We start from the raw sequence: 18710 nt of genomic DNA, 5'->3' as shown, positions 1-18710 counted from the left end.
CTTGGAATGGAACCACCATTTGACCCAGCTATCCCACTCCTTAGCCTATACCCAAAGGATTTAAAATCAGCATACTACAGAAATACAGCCACATCAATGTTCATAGCTGCTCAATTCACAATAGCCAGATTGTGGAACCAACCTAGATGTCCTTCAATTGATGAATGGATAAAGAAACTGTGGTATATATATATACAATGGAATATTACTCAGCTATAAAGAATAATAAAATTATGGCATTTGCAGGCAAATGGATGAAATTGGAGAATATGCTAAGTGAGATAAGCCAATCTCAAAAAACCAAAGGAAGAATGATCTCGCTGATAAGTGGATGATGACACATAATGGGAGGTTGGAGGGGGGCAAGAATGGAGGAAGGAGGGACTGTATAGAGGGAAAAGAGGGGTGGGAGGGGTGGGGGGGAAGAAAAAAATAACAGAATGAATCAAACATCATTACCCTATGTAAATGTATGATTATACAAATGGTATGCTGTTACTCCATGTACAATCAGAAACAACATGTATCCATTTGTTTACAATAAAAATAAATTTTAAAAAAATAATTAGAAAATAAAAAAATAAAGGAAAAAAAAGAATACGCTCTACAATCATGTATATCTGAAAAGAAAAAAATTTTAAAAAGGCTTTTGAAGATGAACTAGGAAATTATCTTCATGACCTTGGGTTAGAAACAATATCTTAAATGTAACATAAAAAGCATTGGCTACAAATGAAAAAACTGACAAATAGGATTACATTAAAATCAACACTTCCATTAATAGAAGACACTATAATGAGAATGAGGACAAGTAACAGAATGAGAATATGTTTGCAATAACCATAACCTGCAAATGGTCAATACTCAAAATATACATATACATGTGTGCATACACACACAAACAAAAAAAAGTCTCAATAGGAAAATGAACAAAAAACAGAACACAAAGAATACCAAATTACCAATAAACATACAAAAAGAATTACTTACTCATAATCAGAGAAAGGTAAATATAAACACACCATTGGATTCTCAAAACCAAAAATTCTGACAACACTAAACATTGGCAAGAATGCAGAGCAAGGACATTTTGTACACTACCAGAGGGAATGTCAACTGGCATAATTAATTTGGCATAATCATCTAGTAAAATTAAAGCTACACTGCTCTATAACCCAACAATTCCACTCCTGGATTATGCCTTAGTGAAGCTCAAGCACTATGTGCACCATTGTGTGTAACAGTCAAAAACTGAAAACAACTAATATGCCCATTAACAGTCTAATGATAAATAATTGATGATATAATGGGATACTATGTAACAATGAAAAGGAACTAACCATAGCCCTAGATGATAATAAAGATGAATATAACAAATTTAATGCTGATTCTGAAAGAGACAAGACACAAACAAATACACTCAATATGATCCCATTCTTATAAAATTCAAGTGCAAACAAAACTAAATTTATAATGTTTAGGGGTAGACACCTAGGTGGTAAGCAATAAAGGGAAGCAAATAAGTGAACAACTTAAAGATAAGATAGTGGTTTCCTTTAGGAAGAAGGAATCAGATACAGAAAGGAGTCAGGAGGGAATCTGTAGTGTTGACAGAATTCCTTGATCCTGATATCATTAAAATAAAGTCACATGATTATTTGCTAAATGCACAAATGTTTCTATACTTTTCAATACAAAGAATAAATGTTTAAGCAGCCACAGTGGCACACTCCTGTAATTGCAGTGACCTGAGAGGATGATGCAGGAGGATGGCAAGTTCAAGGCCAGCCTCAACAACTTGGTAAGGCCCTAAGCAACTTAGTGAGGCTGCATCTTAAAATAAAAAATAAAAATGTCTGTGGATGTGGCCCAGTGGCAAAGCGCCTCTGGGTTCAATCCCTGGTGTAAAAAAATGAATGAATTAATTACATGTTTCCCTGTTTTTTAAAGGCATACATCTATCATTTATCATAAGAAGAAACACTTTCATCCAGGACACAATCAGATGTTCAGCTTCAATTGGTTTCACAAATAAAACAGCTTTTTAGAAATGCAATTCAGTACATAATTTTGTTATTCCTTTTTTTACTGTTTAATAAAACAAAAATCCAAAGTACTGTGAAGAATGTTATATACCTTCATTTTATGTCAACAACATTTTAAAAAGAGAAAATAGTTGGATATGGTGACCCACATCTGTAATCCCAGCGGCTCAGGAGGTTGAGGCAGGGAGATAGCAAGTTCAGAGCCAGCCTCAGCCACTATCTAAAATATAAATACGAGATAGGGATTCAGCTCAGTGGTTAAACGCCTCTGTGTTAAATCCCCAGTACCAAAGAAAAAATTTATTTAAAATAATGAAGATTTTTAAAGCCAGGAAGTAACTTTATTAGAGTTATATAAAGCTGGACTAAGTGGAAGAAGTATAACTATATGATAGAAAGATGCTTCAAAAAAACTAAACACACAACATGATTTTCAAGTTACAATTTAATTTTTGTAAGTTACCAATTTCCATAAGCAAGTAATAGCTAGAAAAAAATAATAATAGCTAGAATCAGGTTTAGAAATCATTTTCTAATACATTCCACCACAGACAATATTAAGGCTTGAAAGCTTTTTTTCCCCATCTGGAAAATTTACAATTTCCCTCATACAAATTTACAATTTCTAGGAAATCTTAAAAAACACAAACTTTTAGGAAAAAGGGGCCAAAATGGTCTGATAAATTTAAATTAAAAAAAAAAATTTCATATGCTGGCTCCTGAGAAGCATAAAGTAGTAAAATTAAGAAAAAAAAAATACAAAGGACCCAATGCTCTTCAAGTATTGTACTAAAACATAACCATCAAGTCCACAGAAATTACCCTCAGCACAGTTTCATAGTTTGAGTTACTTGAATTAAATTTTTCAACTGATGTCTCACTATAAGAAAAGACATTAACTTTGCTGAAAGTCACTAAACAGTGAAACCACACAATCTGTCTGTGCCATAGGAATCCAAGAAAATGATTTACAGTCTTCTTAGTCTATTTTCCTGTCCTATCCGGTTATGTTGGTTCTGTGAGTTCTAAATGTAGTTAACAGTAACTTGTACCATTTATTGAACCCTTCCTAGCGTTCTTCTAATCCTCACATACTGAGTAGGCTTTACTGATGAGGAAAGTCAGGTACAGAAAAGTAATCTGCCCAAGGTCATAGACTGCTATTAAGTAGGGGAACTGAGAAATATTCCCCTCCATAGTCCATGCTCTTAATACTATTCTGTTTATAGTGAATGAAACATATTTACACCATGAAAACTACCCATGATCACCTACCACCTTCTCACTACAAGATTCCAGATGCTTGAAGATTTATTTTTGTCTTTCCTAGTTACTGCATACTCACAGAGTATTAATAGAAGGGATCTAAAAAACACTTAGGAAAATCTTTGATTTTACAGCTAAGAATATGGAAGTCCAGAGAAGTTAAATGTTTTGTCCAAGACCACAAAGCTGGCTTGGGATGGTCAGCACCAAAACATTACTCTTAACTACCAGAAGTAACCTTCCCACAACACCCAAAGTCCTTCCTGCCATGCATATTATACCCTAAGCTCTTGCTGTAACCATACTCTACCCTCCATACAAATACTGAAGTTTCCTTTGCCAACTTTCAATAGCATTCACATGTAAGTTACATATTCTTTCAACAAATACAAAGAGAAAAGCATGTGCTAAGGCAATGGAAGGACCGAAATGTATAACTTCGGCCCCTAATTTTATTATAGAAACCTAAACATATTAACTATAATTTGTGACAAGTGCTATAGTAGTCATGTTTTGAAAGCACACAGAAAGGAATGAATATTCAGGCTGGGTAAAGAGTGGGTAAAGGTTCTAACAAGATGCACTTAAGGAGGGCAAAGGCAAAAGTCTAACAGTGCTTAGCAAGTAAGAAAAAGACTATCATTTTTACCTATAGGTAGTAAAGTTAAAAACACTACAAATTACAGGGTCAGAAGACATGAGTTTAAGTCCAAGCTGTGACTCCTGTGACTGAACAATTTCTAAATATCAGGATCCTCACCATAAAAATGTGAACACTACTACTGACCTGCCTACCTTCCAGGATTTGTATGAGGGCTAAATTATGTGAAAGCGCCTAAAAACCGCCAAGTTCTGTATAAGCATAAGTTATTCACTGTTTTCATTTCTAGGCAACCCGGTGGGTCCTTCCCCTAAACTGTGTCTCATAAAAACCTCACCCTTCAGGATGAAAATATTCCTATGACATCATTCATATGCTCCTTAGGAGAGTGTAAATAGTTCACATTAATGCCTTCAGGTTGAAATGTCAAACCCATTGAAATAAACATGTGTATGTGTAGTTTTTTACATTTTTCAAGGGCTGGTATTGACTTTAAGTCAATATTTGTTATATTTATAAAAACTAGTACCAGATGCAGATTTTCTTCTGGAAATTTTCTACCAGAAACTCTGTTCCATTGTACAGTATGTGGTCCAAGCGGCTAACTCAAGAACTGACTGCTAGTGGCAATCACTTTGCTCTGATCCCAAGAGACCGGTTATGTATTAGCAATATACACTATCAAATATATGCCCTGGTCTCCAAAAAGGACACCGTTTTAGTACAGCAAGCATGCAAATGCAGTTGGCACACTAACATACACTGAAAAGTGTAATGAGTTTCCAATTTTAAAATACGTGAGGGCCCAACCCGACCTCTCCCATAAATTAAAGAGCATTCATTTCAAGTTTGACAGAGCAGACTGAACAACCCTGCAACCTCAGCAATCACTCTAAAACTACATTCAGGCCCCATTGTGTTCAGCCCTACTGTTTAAGCTGCTCCTTGGATGATAAGCTATACAAAGTTCCAACGCACAATTACAAAGTCAAAAGACAGGGCAAGAGACAGGAAAGGGACAGGGAGAGCGAGAAGTCCTCGTGCCACTCCGGGCTAGTGGCTGTTTTATCTCCCAAGTGCAACTTCCCGTTTTCTCCCTCTTACCTTGTACACTTTCCCAAAGGCTCCGTCGCCCAGTTCGCCTATAATTTCCCAAAACTCCTCGGGGTTCAGGTCCCTCTTAACATGTTCGTACTGCTTCTTCTTCTTCTCGCTCCCCAACTTGAAGATCTTACGGAAATTGAAGAAGGACATTTTTCCTCCCAACAGAGTTCCTTGCACTTAAGGACTAGAAACAACAATAAAAGGCAAAGTTTCTCCTCCCTGCTCTCCCGCGCGAGCCCGGCGGGCGGCGGCGGGCGCGGGGTCTCGGGCTGCTGGGGCCGGGCGCTCCCAAGAAGGCGGGGCGGGACTCGGCTCCGGCCCGCCGTGGGGGGGCGCGGGCGGCCGCTCGGCTGAGCCCGGCCGCGAGCCGCGCGGGTCGTCGCCTCGCCCCCGCCGGCCCTCGGGGGCTGCACCTGCCCGGACGCTCGTCCCCACCGCCCGGGCCCGACGGGTCGGAGCGGTCTGGACGCCCGCGGCCGCGGCGACTGAGGCCCGTGTCACGGCGAGTCTCCAGGGGCGGCGGCCACTCCGAGCCAGGGAAGCGGCTGGCGCCTCCGAGGCGGGCAGTCGACAGGCCGAGCTCTCCCGCCCTGGGCCGGAGTCTCCTCCACAGCCGTCCGCTCCTGCGGCGCGAGGCCCGCGCGTCCCCTCAGCTCTGAGGCACAGCCGCCGCCTCGCTCCCGCTGGAGCCCACACAGCCTCGTCCTGGAGCGCGCGCCGACGCCGACGCCGACTCCGCAGCGCGCCCGCGCGCTCCTCGGCCGCGCGCTCGCGAGAGGGGCGTCCCCTCTGGCCCCGCGCACGCGCGTTGGGTCCCGCAGGCGGCGGCCCCAGCGGCTTGCAGGCTTCTGGCGCGGGTTGCGTGGTGGTTGCTTAAGCCCTTCATCCCTGACCCTTCCCGGGCAAGCCCCAAATCCAAGTCAGTCCCCGATTTAATGGAGCAGCCCCTGTGGCACGACCCGGTTGATTGTGCTACAATTTGTTGCCTCCACTCAGGATCTGGGGGAAATTGTAAAGCGTGAAAGCTGAGCTGCCCAGGTTGCGCCCGAAAGTTGACTTTTTCACTCTTTAAATAGGTCGCAAAATACAGTGAGAGGGGAGGCATGTAGTGACTGAGTCTTGGCTCTGGAACCAGGGATCCGTGACCTTGGGCAGGTAACCTCTCCTTGCCTGTTTCCTCATTGTGAAGCGAAGATCCTAATTGTCCCTACCTGCAGCTTGTGGCGAGGGAACCCATGACACAATGGATGTAACCCTTTGCCCGGTGCCTGCACCAGCAAATGCTTAGTTCTTAGTTTCAGTGTGCAAGTAAGACAGACATAGACAAAAATTGTTGAGCGCAATTCTAGAGTGATGACCGCGACACTCCCTGGAAGGTGACCTAACCTCCCAGCCACCTCCACAGCCATAAACCTGGTGCCGCCTTTGGTGACTCCACCTGAACCAAGGCCCTTGCTTCCTGATCTGCTGGGACTGTGTGGGCGTTGACTGGAACCTGTCAGATGGTGACTGCCTTCCCCTCCTCCACCTGATGGGAGCTCTTTCAGGGCAGTGACCAGTCGTTCATCACGGTATCCTGGCATGGAATAGGAAGGCAAACCGGGCGAATGAAGAGTGGGGGTATCTGAAGCAAGGTCATGCCGCTGTTTCCATAATGCCATACTCCACCCCAACCATTTTGCCCTCTAGCCCTGAAATATTGACACAAAATTCCTCCTCTTGAAGAGGCTTAAGATGATTGGGTTTCTCAAGATCCTTCTATGTTTTAAGCACTTTTATTGAAGTATAACTTCAATAAAATATACTTATAAACTACATCTTTAAAGTATGCGCTTTTATATATTTTGACAAAGACGGCCCATGAAAAATACCATGATCTATTTTTAATTAGTATCATTTATGGAGAAAATGAGGAAGTGCACAAAGAATAAAATAAAAAGTAGTAAAATTTCACCAACTAAACATAACCATTGATAAGATTTTCTTATATTTCCAAACACTATTTTTTGATCGTGCATTCTTTTTTTTTTTACATGAACAAGATTATACTTCATATAAAGTTTTGCATCCATCACTTTTCAGATTCTGGTACAATTAATCATTGTCCTTGTCAATCATAAGATATTTTGATTATTTACTATTTTTCTATTTTAAATAAAACATTGATGGAGGTGGGAGGGAGGCAAGGATGGATTGTATAGAGGAAAGAGGGGTGGGAGGGGTAGCGGGGAGGGAAAAATAAGATTGAGACAAACATCATTACCCTATGTACATGTATGATTACACAAATGGTATGACTACTTCATGTACAATCAGAGAAATACGTTTTATCTCATTTGTTTACAATGAATCAAAATAAATAAATTTTTAAAAATGAATTGCTCCCAAATTAATGCATAGAATATACAGATGCCTTTAAAATCAAAATCCCAACAAGAGTTTTCAAGACACATAGAAAACTGATGCTAGAATTGGAGCCAAGACCATTATGGATAGATTAGTACTGGCAGTTACCAACATTTTTTAGAATTTAAATATTTTAAAGAAAATCTTCAGTTATATTGAAATTTAACCAGCATAAAATATTTTTATTTTTAGTTGTTCTCTGGATTTTAACAAACCATGTATGTTGTACGACTTCTATGAAAAATAAGATATAAAAGCATTTGATCACCCTAAAAATAAAAAATAAATAAAACATTGATAAATATCTTTGTACACAAATCCTTTTTTGCATATTTTATTTTTTTCCCCAGTATAAATCCCCAGCAATAGATTTGGGCCCAAGGGTATATGCCTGTTTCTCTTTTTCTTCCTTCCTTCCTTCCGTCTGGTCTTCCTTTCTTCCTCCTTCCTTTTTGTTATTTTTCTTTTCAAAATAAGAAAGCTTTTACTGTTTTCTCAAATTAAAAGAAAATATTTTTATCCTTGTTAAAAATAATTCAAGGGCTGAGGAGATAGCTCAGTAGGTAGAGTGCTTGCCTTGTAAGCACAAGGCCCTGGGTTCGATCCCCAGCACCGCAAAAAATAATAATAATAATAATAATTCAAATGTAGGAATTATAATCTAGAAATCTGTGATTCTCATCTCCTGCCTTCCTTGGACTCAAATTCACTCCTGATTTAACCACTGTTATGAGTTAAGTCAGTGATGATAGACATATGTTCATGACATAGACTTTTTTTTTTCCCATACCAGAGATTGAACCCAGGGGCACTTAAGCACTGAGTCACATCCCCAACCCTTTTTATATTTTATTTAGAGTCAGGGTCTCACTAAGCTCCTTAGGGCGTTGCTAAATTGGTGAGGCTGACTTTGAACCCACAATCCTCCTGCCTCAGCCTCCGGAGCTGCTGGAATTGCAGGCATAGAGCCACCCTGCCCCACTCGTAAATAAACTTTTGTTACAGTTTCAAGGATTTTTTCTTATCTCCAAACTCATAAGGGTGTATACATTAAATACGAACAGCTTTTGAACATAATCAAACTTCAAAAAGTGCTTTTTAGTTTGGTGCACTGGCGCATACCTATAATCCCAGCAACCGTGGGAGACAGGATTGCGAGTTCAAAGCAAAGCAACTCAGTGAGACCCTGTCTCTAAATAAAATATAAAATAGGACTGGGGATGTGGCTCAGTAGTCAAGTGCCACTGAGTTCAGTCCCAGGTACCAAAAAAAAAAAAGAAGTGGTTTTAAAAAAAAAAAAAAAACACTAGCAAAGTTCAGAAACCTTTAATAATATAAATATTCTAATAGTTTTTTCATATATTATGAAAAAAAGAAATAAACCTCTTATAAAAGCTTTTTTTCCAAATAAGTAATAAACATGGCCAAAAATTTTTTTTAAAAAAACCTTAAACCTATGAACATGAGAGAATTTGGGGGGTTAATAAAAAAGGTTCTAAAACTACATTGAAAGATGGTTGCATAACTGCGTAAATTTACTAAAAATAATCATTGGATTTTATACTCATAATTGGTGACTTTCATAGTATGTAAATTATACATCTCTAAAACTTTTTAAGTTAGGATTACTTTCTAGGCACATAATTTTTATATTTTTTTAAAATGCAAAAATAGTATCATCCTATATAGAACATTAACATCTTTCTGTGCCAGAACATATTAGTCTGTCTAATCCTTTTCAGTAGCTACATAGTTTTGGTGTCTAGTCATATTATAATTTATGTAAGTATTTCTTCATGGGCAGGTATTTAGGTGATTTCCAGTTTTTTGTCATTATAAACATTACCTCAATGAGCATGCATATACAAGTATCTTTGTGTATTTGTCTGTGTTTCCTTAAGGTAGAATTCAAGAAGTGGAATTGTCAAGTTGAAGACTATATTAAATTTTTTTTACCTTGATTGCCAAATTGTCCGCTAAAAGGATTAACTGTACCATTTTTATACTACTATTAACACTGTATTCTCATACATTGCCAAGTACAACACACCCTCAATAGTACCACCTTTTTTATATTTGTTCATCTGATGGCCCCAAAATAGCCTCTTACTTTAATTTAGAATTCTCATCTGGTGTTAGTGATGTAACACCTTTTCATATGTGTATTGGCCACCTTTACTTTTTATTTTCTGAACTGTGTCCTCATATCAGTGAAGAATATCAAATGATGTTGACATCCTATTAATGAGGTGTTTTGGTTTTGGTTTTGGTTTTTGCCGGGTCCACTCCTATTCTCTAGCCACAGAATTCTGACAAGATCTACCAGAAGTAATATCCATGATTTGGTATATTGGAATTTCCTAGATCCTATTAACTGCTTTGCAATTTTCTTTTCCATATTTCTTCCAAGGCTTGGGTCTCATTGCCTGTGACTTTTTTGGGGAACCATGGTCAACCAAAATTCCTTCTTTACTATCTCTTTTCAACTGATGTCACATGTTTTGTTCCTGAGGGAATCAAGGATTTTCCTTTCTGCCTAAAAACAGGATTGTTTCTACTCTGGTGCCAAGAATCGTAGTCAGACCTCCTTGACAGTAGTCTCTTGCCTACTTTATTATTTAGGAACTTCATGCTTGATTCCAGTGTTTTATTTCAAAACTTTCCGTAGGGATTCTTATCTGTTTACTGAACTCTAGTATACCCTTCCACACTCTCCCTTAGGTATAGGAGAGAATAACTGATGATCTGAAAGTAACCTTAAAGGGCTAAATATTTAGAATTTATCACACATATTTTAATAACGAGTTTTTATTTGTTCTACCTTACATATCACAGAGGTTAAATAACTAGTCATAGATCTAGTAAGTGCAAGTGCCAGGACTTCAGATCAGATTTTCTGAATCTAAAACTAGACATTTAAAAAAATGAAGAAGCATCTGTAATCCCTTTTCAACTTTTGAAAGTCCTTTTTAACTTTTAAGACTTAATTAAAATGCCCACATTCTGATGAAGTTTTTTTCCCCAGATTTCCTATACTGACAAATTCAAAATAACTGCATCAATTATTTTACCAGCCCTCTGCATATCTATAAAAGCACACAGTTCATTTTATTCTATATTCCGATTTGCATGTCTCACCACAACACCCCCGGTACATACATAAAAAATGTGGATTTCAAGCTCTTTGAGGGCAGGAAGCATATGGTTCACTCTTTATGCTTAATTGGTGCTTGATAAATGTGTTCTGATGAGTGGATGAATGCAGAGGCAGCTGGCTTATGATATTAAATGATATTTGTAAGGGAAACAATTCCTCAGCTGATAAAAATATTAACAAATTCTTGGGCTGGGGTCATAGCTCAGTGGTAAGAGCTCTTGCCTACCATATGTGAGGCCCTGGGTTTGTTTCTCAGCACCACATATAAATTAAAAAAAAAAAAAAAAGCAAAATAAAGATCCATCAACAACTAAAAGAAATTTAAAAAAAAAAGTCTTAACACATTCTTATTGTAAAAGATGGCTGGATTTTATTTTCTGTTCAAAGCTAAACATAATCAAGGCAATCTTTCCTGATTCTCTCAACCGAATGAAACAAGCCTTACTTATAGTTAAATAGGGAGCTTGAAAAGTTCTTTTACTCACTCAAGATCTAGTCAGGGAAACAGAAGCTCCAGCATTCATCTCTCTTTGAGACTAAGCCAGTATTTATTTTATTCACTGAATATTTTATTTAATGAAATCCTACATGGAACTCCAACTTACAAAATAGATGAAACTAAATCTCTTGTGAAGAGGGTCTCTAGAACTCTGCCATCTCTAAGGGACCCCTTAGGCACTACCAGAGAACTTTCAGGACACAGAACACAATGAGACCTTGAAAACTTTATTGAAATGAATGGTAACTCACCCATTACTACTTTATTACTTACTACACATCAATTATCTCTGCAGTAAGATAAAGCCTTGGCAGCATTCAATCCCTGCCTGTTGACATAATGTAAAGGATAAAATTTGATAGCTACAATGTCAAGAAAAGATCTAGTAAAAATCAGGATAAGACAGACATAATAGGGCAGCCACCCGGAGTGTCACTGGACATTCAAAAGATAATGATCAGGGGCATTGCAGTGGCGTAGGCCTGTAATCCCAGTGGTTCAGGAGGCTGAGGCAGGAGGATCGAGGGTTCAAAGTCAGCCTCAGCAACGGTGAGTTGCTAAGCAAGTCAGTTAGACCCTGTCTCTAAATAAAATACAAAATAGGGTTGGGGATGTGGCTCAGTGGTTGAGTGTCCCTGAGTTCAATTCCTAGCACTCCCCCCCAAAAAATGAGGAGATCAAGTCCCATATACATTGGTGAAATGATGATGGAATTAAATAATAATACATTTTCACCATGAAGTTACAGTCACAGAAATTATTTAATAAAACTGAATGAGATGTTATTTAAACAGATTTAGATTTTCCTAGTAATGGCCATGATATCTAAATGTTTGTATTATTCATAAATCATAGTTTGGCTTCCCTGAACTTTTAGACCTTTAAAAATAAGTTTTGGGCTGGGGTTGTGGCTCAGTGGTAGAGCGCTTGCCTAGCACGTATGAGGCACTGGGTTCATTCCTCAGCACCACATCCATCTACAACTAAAAAAAAAAAGAAAAAAAAGAAAAATTTAAAGAAAGACCATGTATTCATGTACACCATTTTTAATTCCATTTACCTTGAAAAGTTTACGACATTCTCACTAAACAGGTAGGTGAGGGAAGTACTATCCTCACAGTTTACCTGTTAATTAACTTGCTCTTATAACAAAAAGAATGAATATCACTTAAAATTAGAATTTAGTTTGTAGCCATTGCTTACTACAGGCCAGGCACTGTGCTAAACGGTTTACACGCAGCAACCCTACGAGGCAGGTACTATGCTAATCCCTATGTAAAAGAGGAGAAAACTGAAGTAGAGAGTTAAACAATATGCTTATAGCATCACAAATTGTAATGGCAGTTATGAACTTGAATCCAGATCTTGGTAAACCTAACTCCCTAGATTGAACAACTCCACCAAGATTATCTCCTTAGCCTCACTGAGCTTTTCTAATTGCTATCTTGAGGATTGTTGCCACCTAATGTCTTTCTTCTCCCTTTCATAACTTTAAAACATTCTAGGGGCTGAAGGTTCCTTCAATGGTAGTGCACTTGCCTCACATGGTTGAGACCCTAGCTCGATTCTCAGGCCTACCAAAAGAGAAAACCATATTCTACTCAACTATCTCCATCTTGTTAGCAGCCCAGTATGTATGTGCGTGAGCATGTATATGTGGTTACTTATGTATATGTGTTTATATTTGAATATGTGTGAGTGTGTATGTTAGCATATGAATGTGTTTATATATTGTATGAACATGTGTGTATATGTGTGTTTATTCCTGTGTACATGTGTTTGAGTCAGCTTTTTCACTGCTGTGACCAGAAGACCTGAAATGAACAATTTTAGAGGAGGTAAAGTTTATTTAGTGCAGTTGGGAAGCAGAGAGAGTGAGCTTTACTCACCAGAGCTAAAATATAAATACCAAAGGCCCCCAGTGACCTACCTTCTCCAGTGACACCCTATATGCCTACAGTCACCACCTAGTTAATCCATATTAGTGGATTAATGCACTGATTAGGTTAAAGCTTTCATAAGTCAATCATTTCACCTCTGAATTTTCTTTTTTTTCTTTTTCTTTTCTTTTCTTTTTTTCTTTTTTCTTTTTTCTTTTTCTTTTTTCTTTTTTTTTTTTTTTTTTTTGGTGCCAGGGATTGAACTCAGGGGCATTCAAACACTGAGCCACATCCCCAGCCCTATTTTGTATTTTATTTAGAGTCAGGGTCTCACTGAGTTGCTTAGCACCTCACCTGTGCTGAGGCTGGCTTTGAACTCTTGATCCTCCTGCCTCAGTCTCCCAAGGGGCTGGGATTACAGGCATGTGCCACCATATCTGGCTAAACCATGAACTTTTGGGGGACAGCTCATATCTAAATCATAACACCATGTGTGGACCTACCGCCCCGTCCCATACCCTGGCCTATGAGACTTCTCTCCACTCTATAAAAGTGTGCACATTCTCTGAATAAAGTGGAACTTCTCCAGTGGACGGACAAAAAAAAAAAAAAAAAAACACCATGTGTTGGGGGCATGTATATGTTTCTCCCTTTATACTAAATGTACCTTGAGGACAAGGGCTGGGCTATGCTCATCCTTGTAGCCCCTGAATCTAGCCCAAAGTCTTCCTATTCCATAATTTTTTCTTTTTTTTTTTCCTATTCCATAAATTTTTGTTAAATAAATGTATGAAAATGAAAAAAGTTTATACCCACTAAAATAAATTACAAGTTATTTTCTTTCTCCTTCCTAATTTAGTTGTTGGTTCTTTAAATGTCAGGTAAAAGTAGCAAATGTCCTTGATGTACATGTACTCTGTGGCATAAACACATATTTCTATCCTTGTGGAGTTATATTTTTAGAAAGAATTTTTTCAGGTATTTTAAGAAAGTAACCTGCAATTATGAAAATTATTCTCCTAAAATAGAATTGAGTGCCATCCAGAAAATTAAAAGCCAGATTTGTGATCATTTTTCCTTATTTTAAAAGCAAAAAAAAAAAAAAAGTAAACAAATCACCTGATTTAAGATCTTTTTTGTTTCAGAAAAAGTATCTAAAAATATCCTCCCTTCTAATTCAACTCTCTGCGTCATGCGGTTGGTTATTACACACACACTCCCACCTCTCCTCATTCCTAGTTACTTTTCTAAAATGAATCATAAGCATTTGACAGTATAATAGAAGGTTCACCATGTTCAAATCTTGGGAAATTAGAAAATAAAAACTATATAGACATACCTCTTCTGTAAATTCCAATTTAAAAATCTAGACAACATAACATCCTCTAAACTTTAAGTACTTGAATGCTCATTATTGAATTTATTTCATTTAAAAGACACCAGGTGGGAGTAATTCAGTGGCACATCATCTGGCAACCAGTCACTTGGAGTTGATTAAAAATTTTTGTTGGGCTGGGGGTGGAGCTCAGTGGTAGAGCATTTGCCCAGAATTCCTAAGGCCCTGGGTTCCATCCCCAGCACCACAATAAACAACAAAAAACCTGGACATGGTGGTGTGTACTTGTAATCCCTGCTACTTAAATTTAGAGTCAGCCTGGGCATTGGACAACATAGCAAGACTCTGTTTCAAAAGGAAGAAAAATAAGATATTAATGAATTGAACTTAATCAAAATTTAAAAATTTTCCTCTTTAAGAAAAAAAAGAAAAGAAAAAGTATTGGAAATGGGAATGTAGCTAAGTGGTAGAATGTTTGACATGCCTGAAGCCCTGGGTTCTATCCCTAGTGCAAAAAAAAAAAAAAAAAACTATTAAAAGAGAAAGCATTTGCAAAACACATATCCAATGAAGAGCATGAACCTTACAACTCAAAGAAGACTTATAAACCAGTGAACCTAACCTCATCTGCAAAGGACCCAAAGAAGGGGAAAGTCTGTGGTCAAAATCAAATGGCAATACTGGAACTAGTGGAACCAACACTGGAAACAAAACTGGGTGTCCTAAACTGCCCTGGGGGTGCCCCTTCCAAACCAAGCAACCCAATTTTTAAAACTGACAAGATATTTGGACACACATTTCACCAGGAATATACAAAGGTATATAAGCATATGAAAATATGCTCATCATCATTAGCCAGAAGGGGAATGCAAGTTAAAATCATACTGAGATACCATTCCCCACCCACTGAAATGGCCAAAATTAAAACTATTCTGCCCACCACCTATTAGAAAAGATGTGGAACAACTCTTACTTACTGGTAGGAAGGTAATATTGTGCAACTATTTTGAAAATCAGTTTGGCGATTTCCTAAAAAGTTAAACATATATTTGCACATGATCCAACCATTATGCTCTTATATATAGACTAAAGAGAAAAGGATATATTTGGCCATACAAAGATTTTCCCATAAATGTTCATAGCAGCTTTTTTGACCTACCTCTATTCCAAGACCATTCTAGTATATGATCACTTAAAAGAACATATCAATTTTGGTTTTGAAAGTAAGTTTCAGTGGTATTTCTAAATCAATTATTATAACCTGGCATTTCATTGAGAGAAATTAAAGGCAATCCAAGTAAATGGAGAAATATACCATGTCCATGGATTAGAAGACTCAATATTGTTAATACCAGGTATAATGGTCAAAACTGAATACAACACAAATATTCATCAACAGGTAGATGGATAAAGAAATTATGAAAGAAATTCTTATACAAAGTAATACTGCTTACTAACACAATGTAATACTACTTAGCAATTAAAAGGAATGGGATACATGCAGCAATATGGGTGAATTTCAAAAGAATTATGCTGAGTGAAAGAAGCCAGACAAAAAGGAATATATTCCATTTATACAGTAAATGGAAACAAAAATATGAAACTAAACTATAGTGACAAAAAGCAGATTAATGGTTGTCTGGAGATGGCAGAAGGAGGAGGGAGAGATGATACAGAAGCAAATGGAAACCTGAGGGTAGTTAATAAATATGTTCATTATTTGATTATGGTGATGAATTCATAAGTGTCAAGGCTTGTTAAACTGTATGTTTAAAATCTGTGCAATTTATTGTGTCAATTATAGCTCTATGAAAGTGAAAAGGACATTTTAATGATGGTATCTAATCAACTAATAAATATAAGCAATTATTATGACCTTGTATCTTATTTAAAGACAACTCACAGGTTTGTAATAATAATAAAAATAGTAAACTCAGACTCATATTACATGCTGCAATTAACATTAAGCTTATACTCAGGGCCCCTAAGCAAAATGTTAAGAAATAGTCCTTCACTTGTCATTTTGTTAAATGAAATTTCATTTTTACAGGACAGAAAGATAATAGCATGATGGGGTAGGGTGTCTGACCTGAGTGGGCTATAGTAGCACTCCCAGCATCACCGTTGATAACTACCATTCTTTGAAATGGACAAATAAAACAGACAGTTTTTCTTGAAGTTAGGTAAAATACTATGTAAACACAAGTTGGAGAGACGTCTCCCAGTCTCGGATTCCAAACCAACAATGAGCTCTATGCCCCCCAACATACAATTTTGAACCACCACTGGGGGTGGCCTTCCTCATTTTGTAATCCTTTCTATAATTTTAAAGCCACCTCGGTGGTTTTTACACCTTTGATTAGCACGATAATTACACTGATTTATAGACATTTTGCTTCTAATTGCTGTTCACTCAATTTCACAAAATGTGGATTCAGGTGGAATCCTGCAAGTTTTTCACTTCCATTAAACCCCTTCTCTTCACTCAGGAGACCATCCTAATTCCATTCTTCATCTTAGTCTTTCAAATGTTTGCCAGTTCACATAACAACAAGGATTAGGGAATTATTAAGGGATAAAGACTGCTTTGAAGCCAAGTATTACTGCCATCCAGCACCAGAACCAATCCTACTAAACCAACAGACTCAGAAGCGCTTGTTCACTTTCCTTTGTCTCCACTTCAAGTCAGAGGGTTTAGTTCCCTAGGGCAGGCTCTGTTCCATTATTCTTTGATAGTGTCCAGATTCTCCAGATAAACTCATTTACAATGTGGTGCACTCCTATAAATCAGGCCAACTGAGTTATTTTCAAATTGCTCACCCCTTTATTGAGCTGGCAAAATAAGCTAGCTCAATTATGAATATAAAAGTACTGTAAAGTGGTGTGCTCCTTTGGGTTTAGTAAGACATCGTTTTTATTAAAGAATGAGGGTTTCTGTGCAGTAGTATTACTTATTTGTGTGCTACCCAGAGGGAACAATTCAGTATCCCCTTAATTCCCAAAAGCACATAGCAAATTAACCAGATTTAAAATCTCTTTGTAGGAGTTTTTAAGAAGGAATAGAGGCAGGTTGAAAACTAGAAAAAGAACAGTGATGTATCTGATATAGAAGACATTTTGTCTTTTTACAATCAGCTTGACCTAAGAAGTTAAGCCTTCAGGAAGATTAGTAATTAAATTATATTGGTTGGTATTTTAATATGGGAAGCCAGAGTCAAGAGCCAAGGGTCAAAAATCAGAGCTGTTCTTAGTTGTATCAGCTATCTTTGAAAGAATGAATTGGGTTGGGGATATAGTGGTAGAGCATTTGCCTAGTGTGCTTGAGGCCCTGGGTTCCATCCCCAGCAGGAAGGAGGAAAGAAAGGAAGGGAGGAAGGGAGGGAGGGAGGAAGGGAGGAAAAGGAATAAACTTAAGGACTTTATTGACAAATTTAAACCGTAATTAGTGGGCTGAGGGTGTAGCTCAGTGGTAGAGTACTTACCTAGCATTGCACAAGGCCCTGAGTTTATTCCCCAACACTACATATAAACAAACAAACAAACAAACAAACAAATATTGGCCTGCAGAAAGTGTTCCTGCTACAAAAAGCAGTGTTAAAATATGCCACCCAGTCCTGACATCAGGTCTCTTCAGAATTTTCCAGCTCCATAAAATCTTTGGAGCTCTCATCAGGGTTAGCTGAGACCTTGTTGAGAATGTTTCTCAGTTCAACTTCTCCCTGCCCGCTTCTGCTTCCTCCCCTTCTCTTCCACCAGAGTTGAAACTTTTAGAATACTCCTCTGTCCCAGAGCGGTCTTCCTCAAAAGGTTTTGTTTTTACCTTGTTCTAAAAAGAAAAAAATTAAACAATAAAATGAGTCTATAGTGAGAGGTTAAAACCCCACACCCCTAGAACCATTTACCAGAAGAAATCCCTATTGCTTGTATGTCCTTCCAGGAAGGTCCTGTAAATAAATCTGCAACTATAAATACACATAGCCATATTACTTATGTGCATAAATGAGTGTATAATATGTAAGCTGTTGTACCACTTGATCAGTTCTATTTATTCTATGTATCTTTTCATATCTGTACATATAGGTAATTCCATAGCAGTTTCATATTACTCCACTGTGCAGTTATAGAAGATAGCCTTTGAATTTTTGTAGATAACCTTTGAATTTTTCCCTTTTACCAAAAAAAAAAAAAAAGATGTTATGAGGAACATCCTTAAATATTACCTTTGCCATTGTGTGTAGTATATCTATAGGATAAATTCACAGAAGTAGAATTCCTAGCTCAAATGCTATGAAAAAAAAGTTGTTGTTTTTTTTTTTTTTTGCATTTCAAGCTTTGGTATTTTTATTTTATTTTTATTTTTACAGACTGCATTTATTTATTTTTGTTTATTTATTTATTTTTTGCAGTGCTGGGGAT

General features: G+C 37.6%; 1 protein-coding gene across 3 annotated transcripts in view; it reads right to left on the bottom strand.

The window, feature by feature from the left end:
• Window positions 1-5736, bottom strand: part of Slk (STE20 like kinase) — a 61156-nt gene extending 55420 nt beyond the window's left edge. For all 3 annotated transcript variants that reach the window (XM_047553830.1, XM_047553831.1, XM_047553832.1), the window contains exon 1: window positions 5017-5736. In XM_047553830.1, the coding sequence (XP_047409786.1) occupies window positions 5017-5166 (150 nt within the window). In that variant the 5' untranslated portion in view covers window positions 5167-5736. The remainder of the gene's footprint in view (window positions 1-5016) is intronic.
• Between the last annotated feature and the right edge of the window lie 12974 nt (window positions 5737-18710).

The sequence above is a fragment of the Sciurus carolinensis genome, chromosome 5 (assembly GCF_902686445.1).
Source record: "Sciurus carolinensis chromosome 5, mSciCar1.2, whole genome shotgun sequence".
NCBI classification, from domain to species: Eukaryota; Metazoa; Chordata; class Mammalia; order Rodentia; family Sciuridae; genus Sciurus; species Sciurus carolinensis.
Note: the sequence above shows the minus strand (reverse complement) of the source record. Positions and strands in the feature narration are given on the sequence as shown.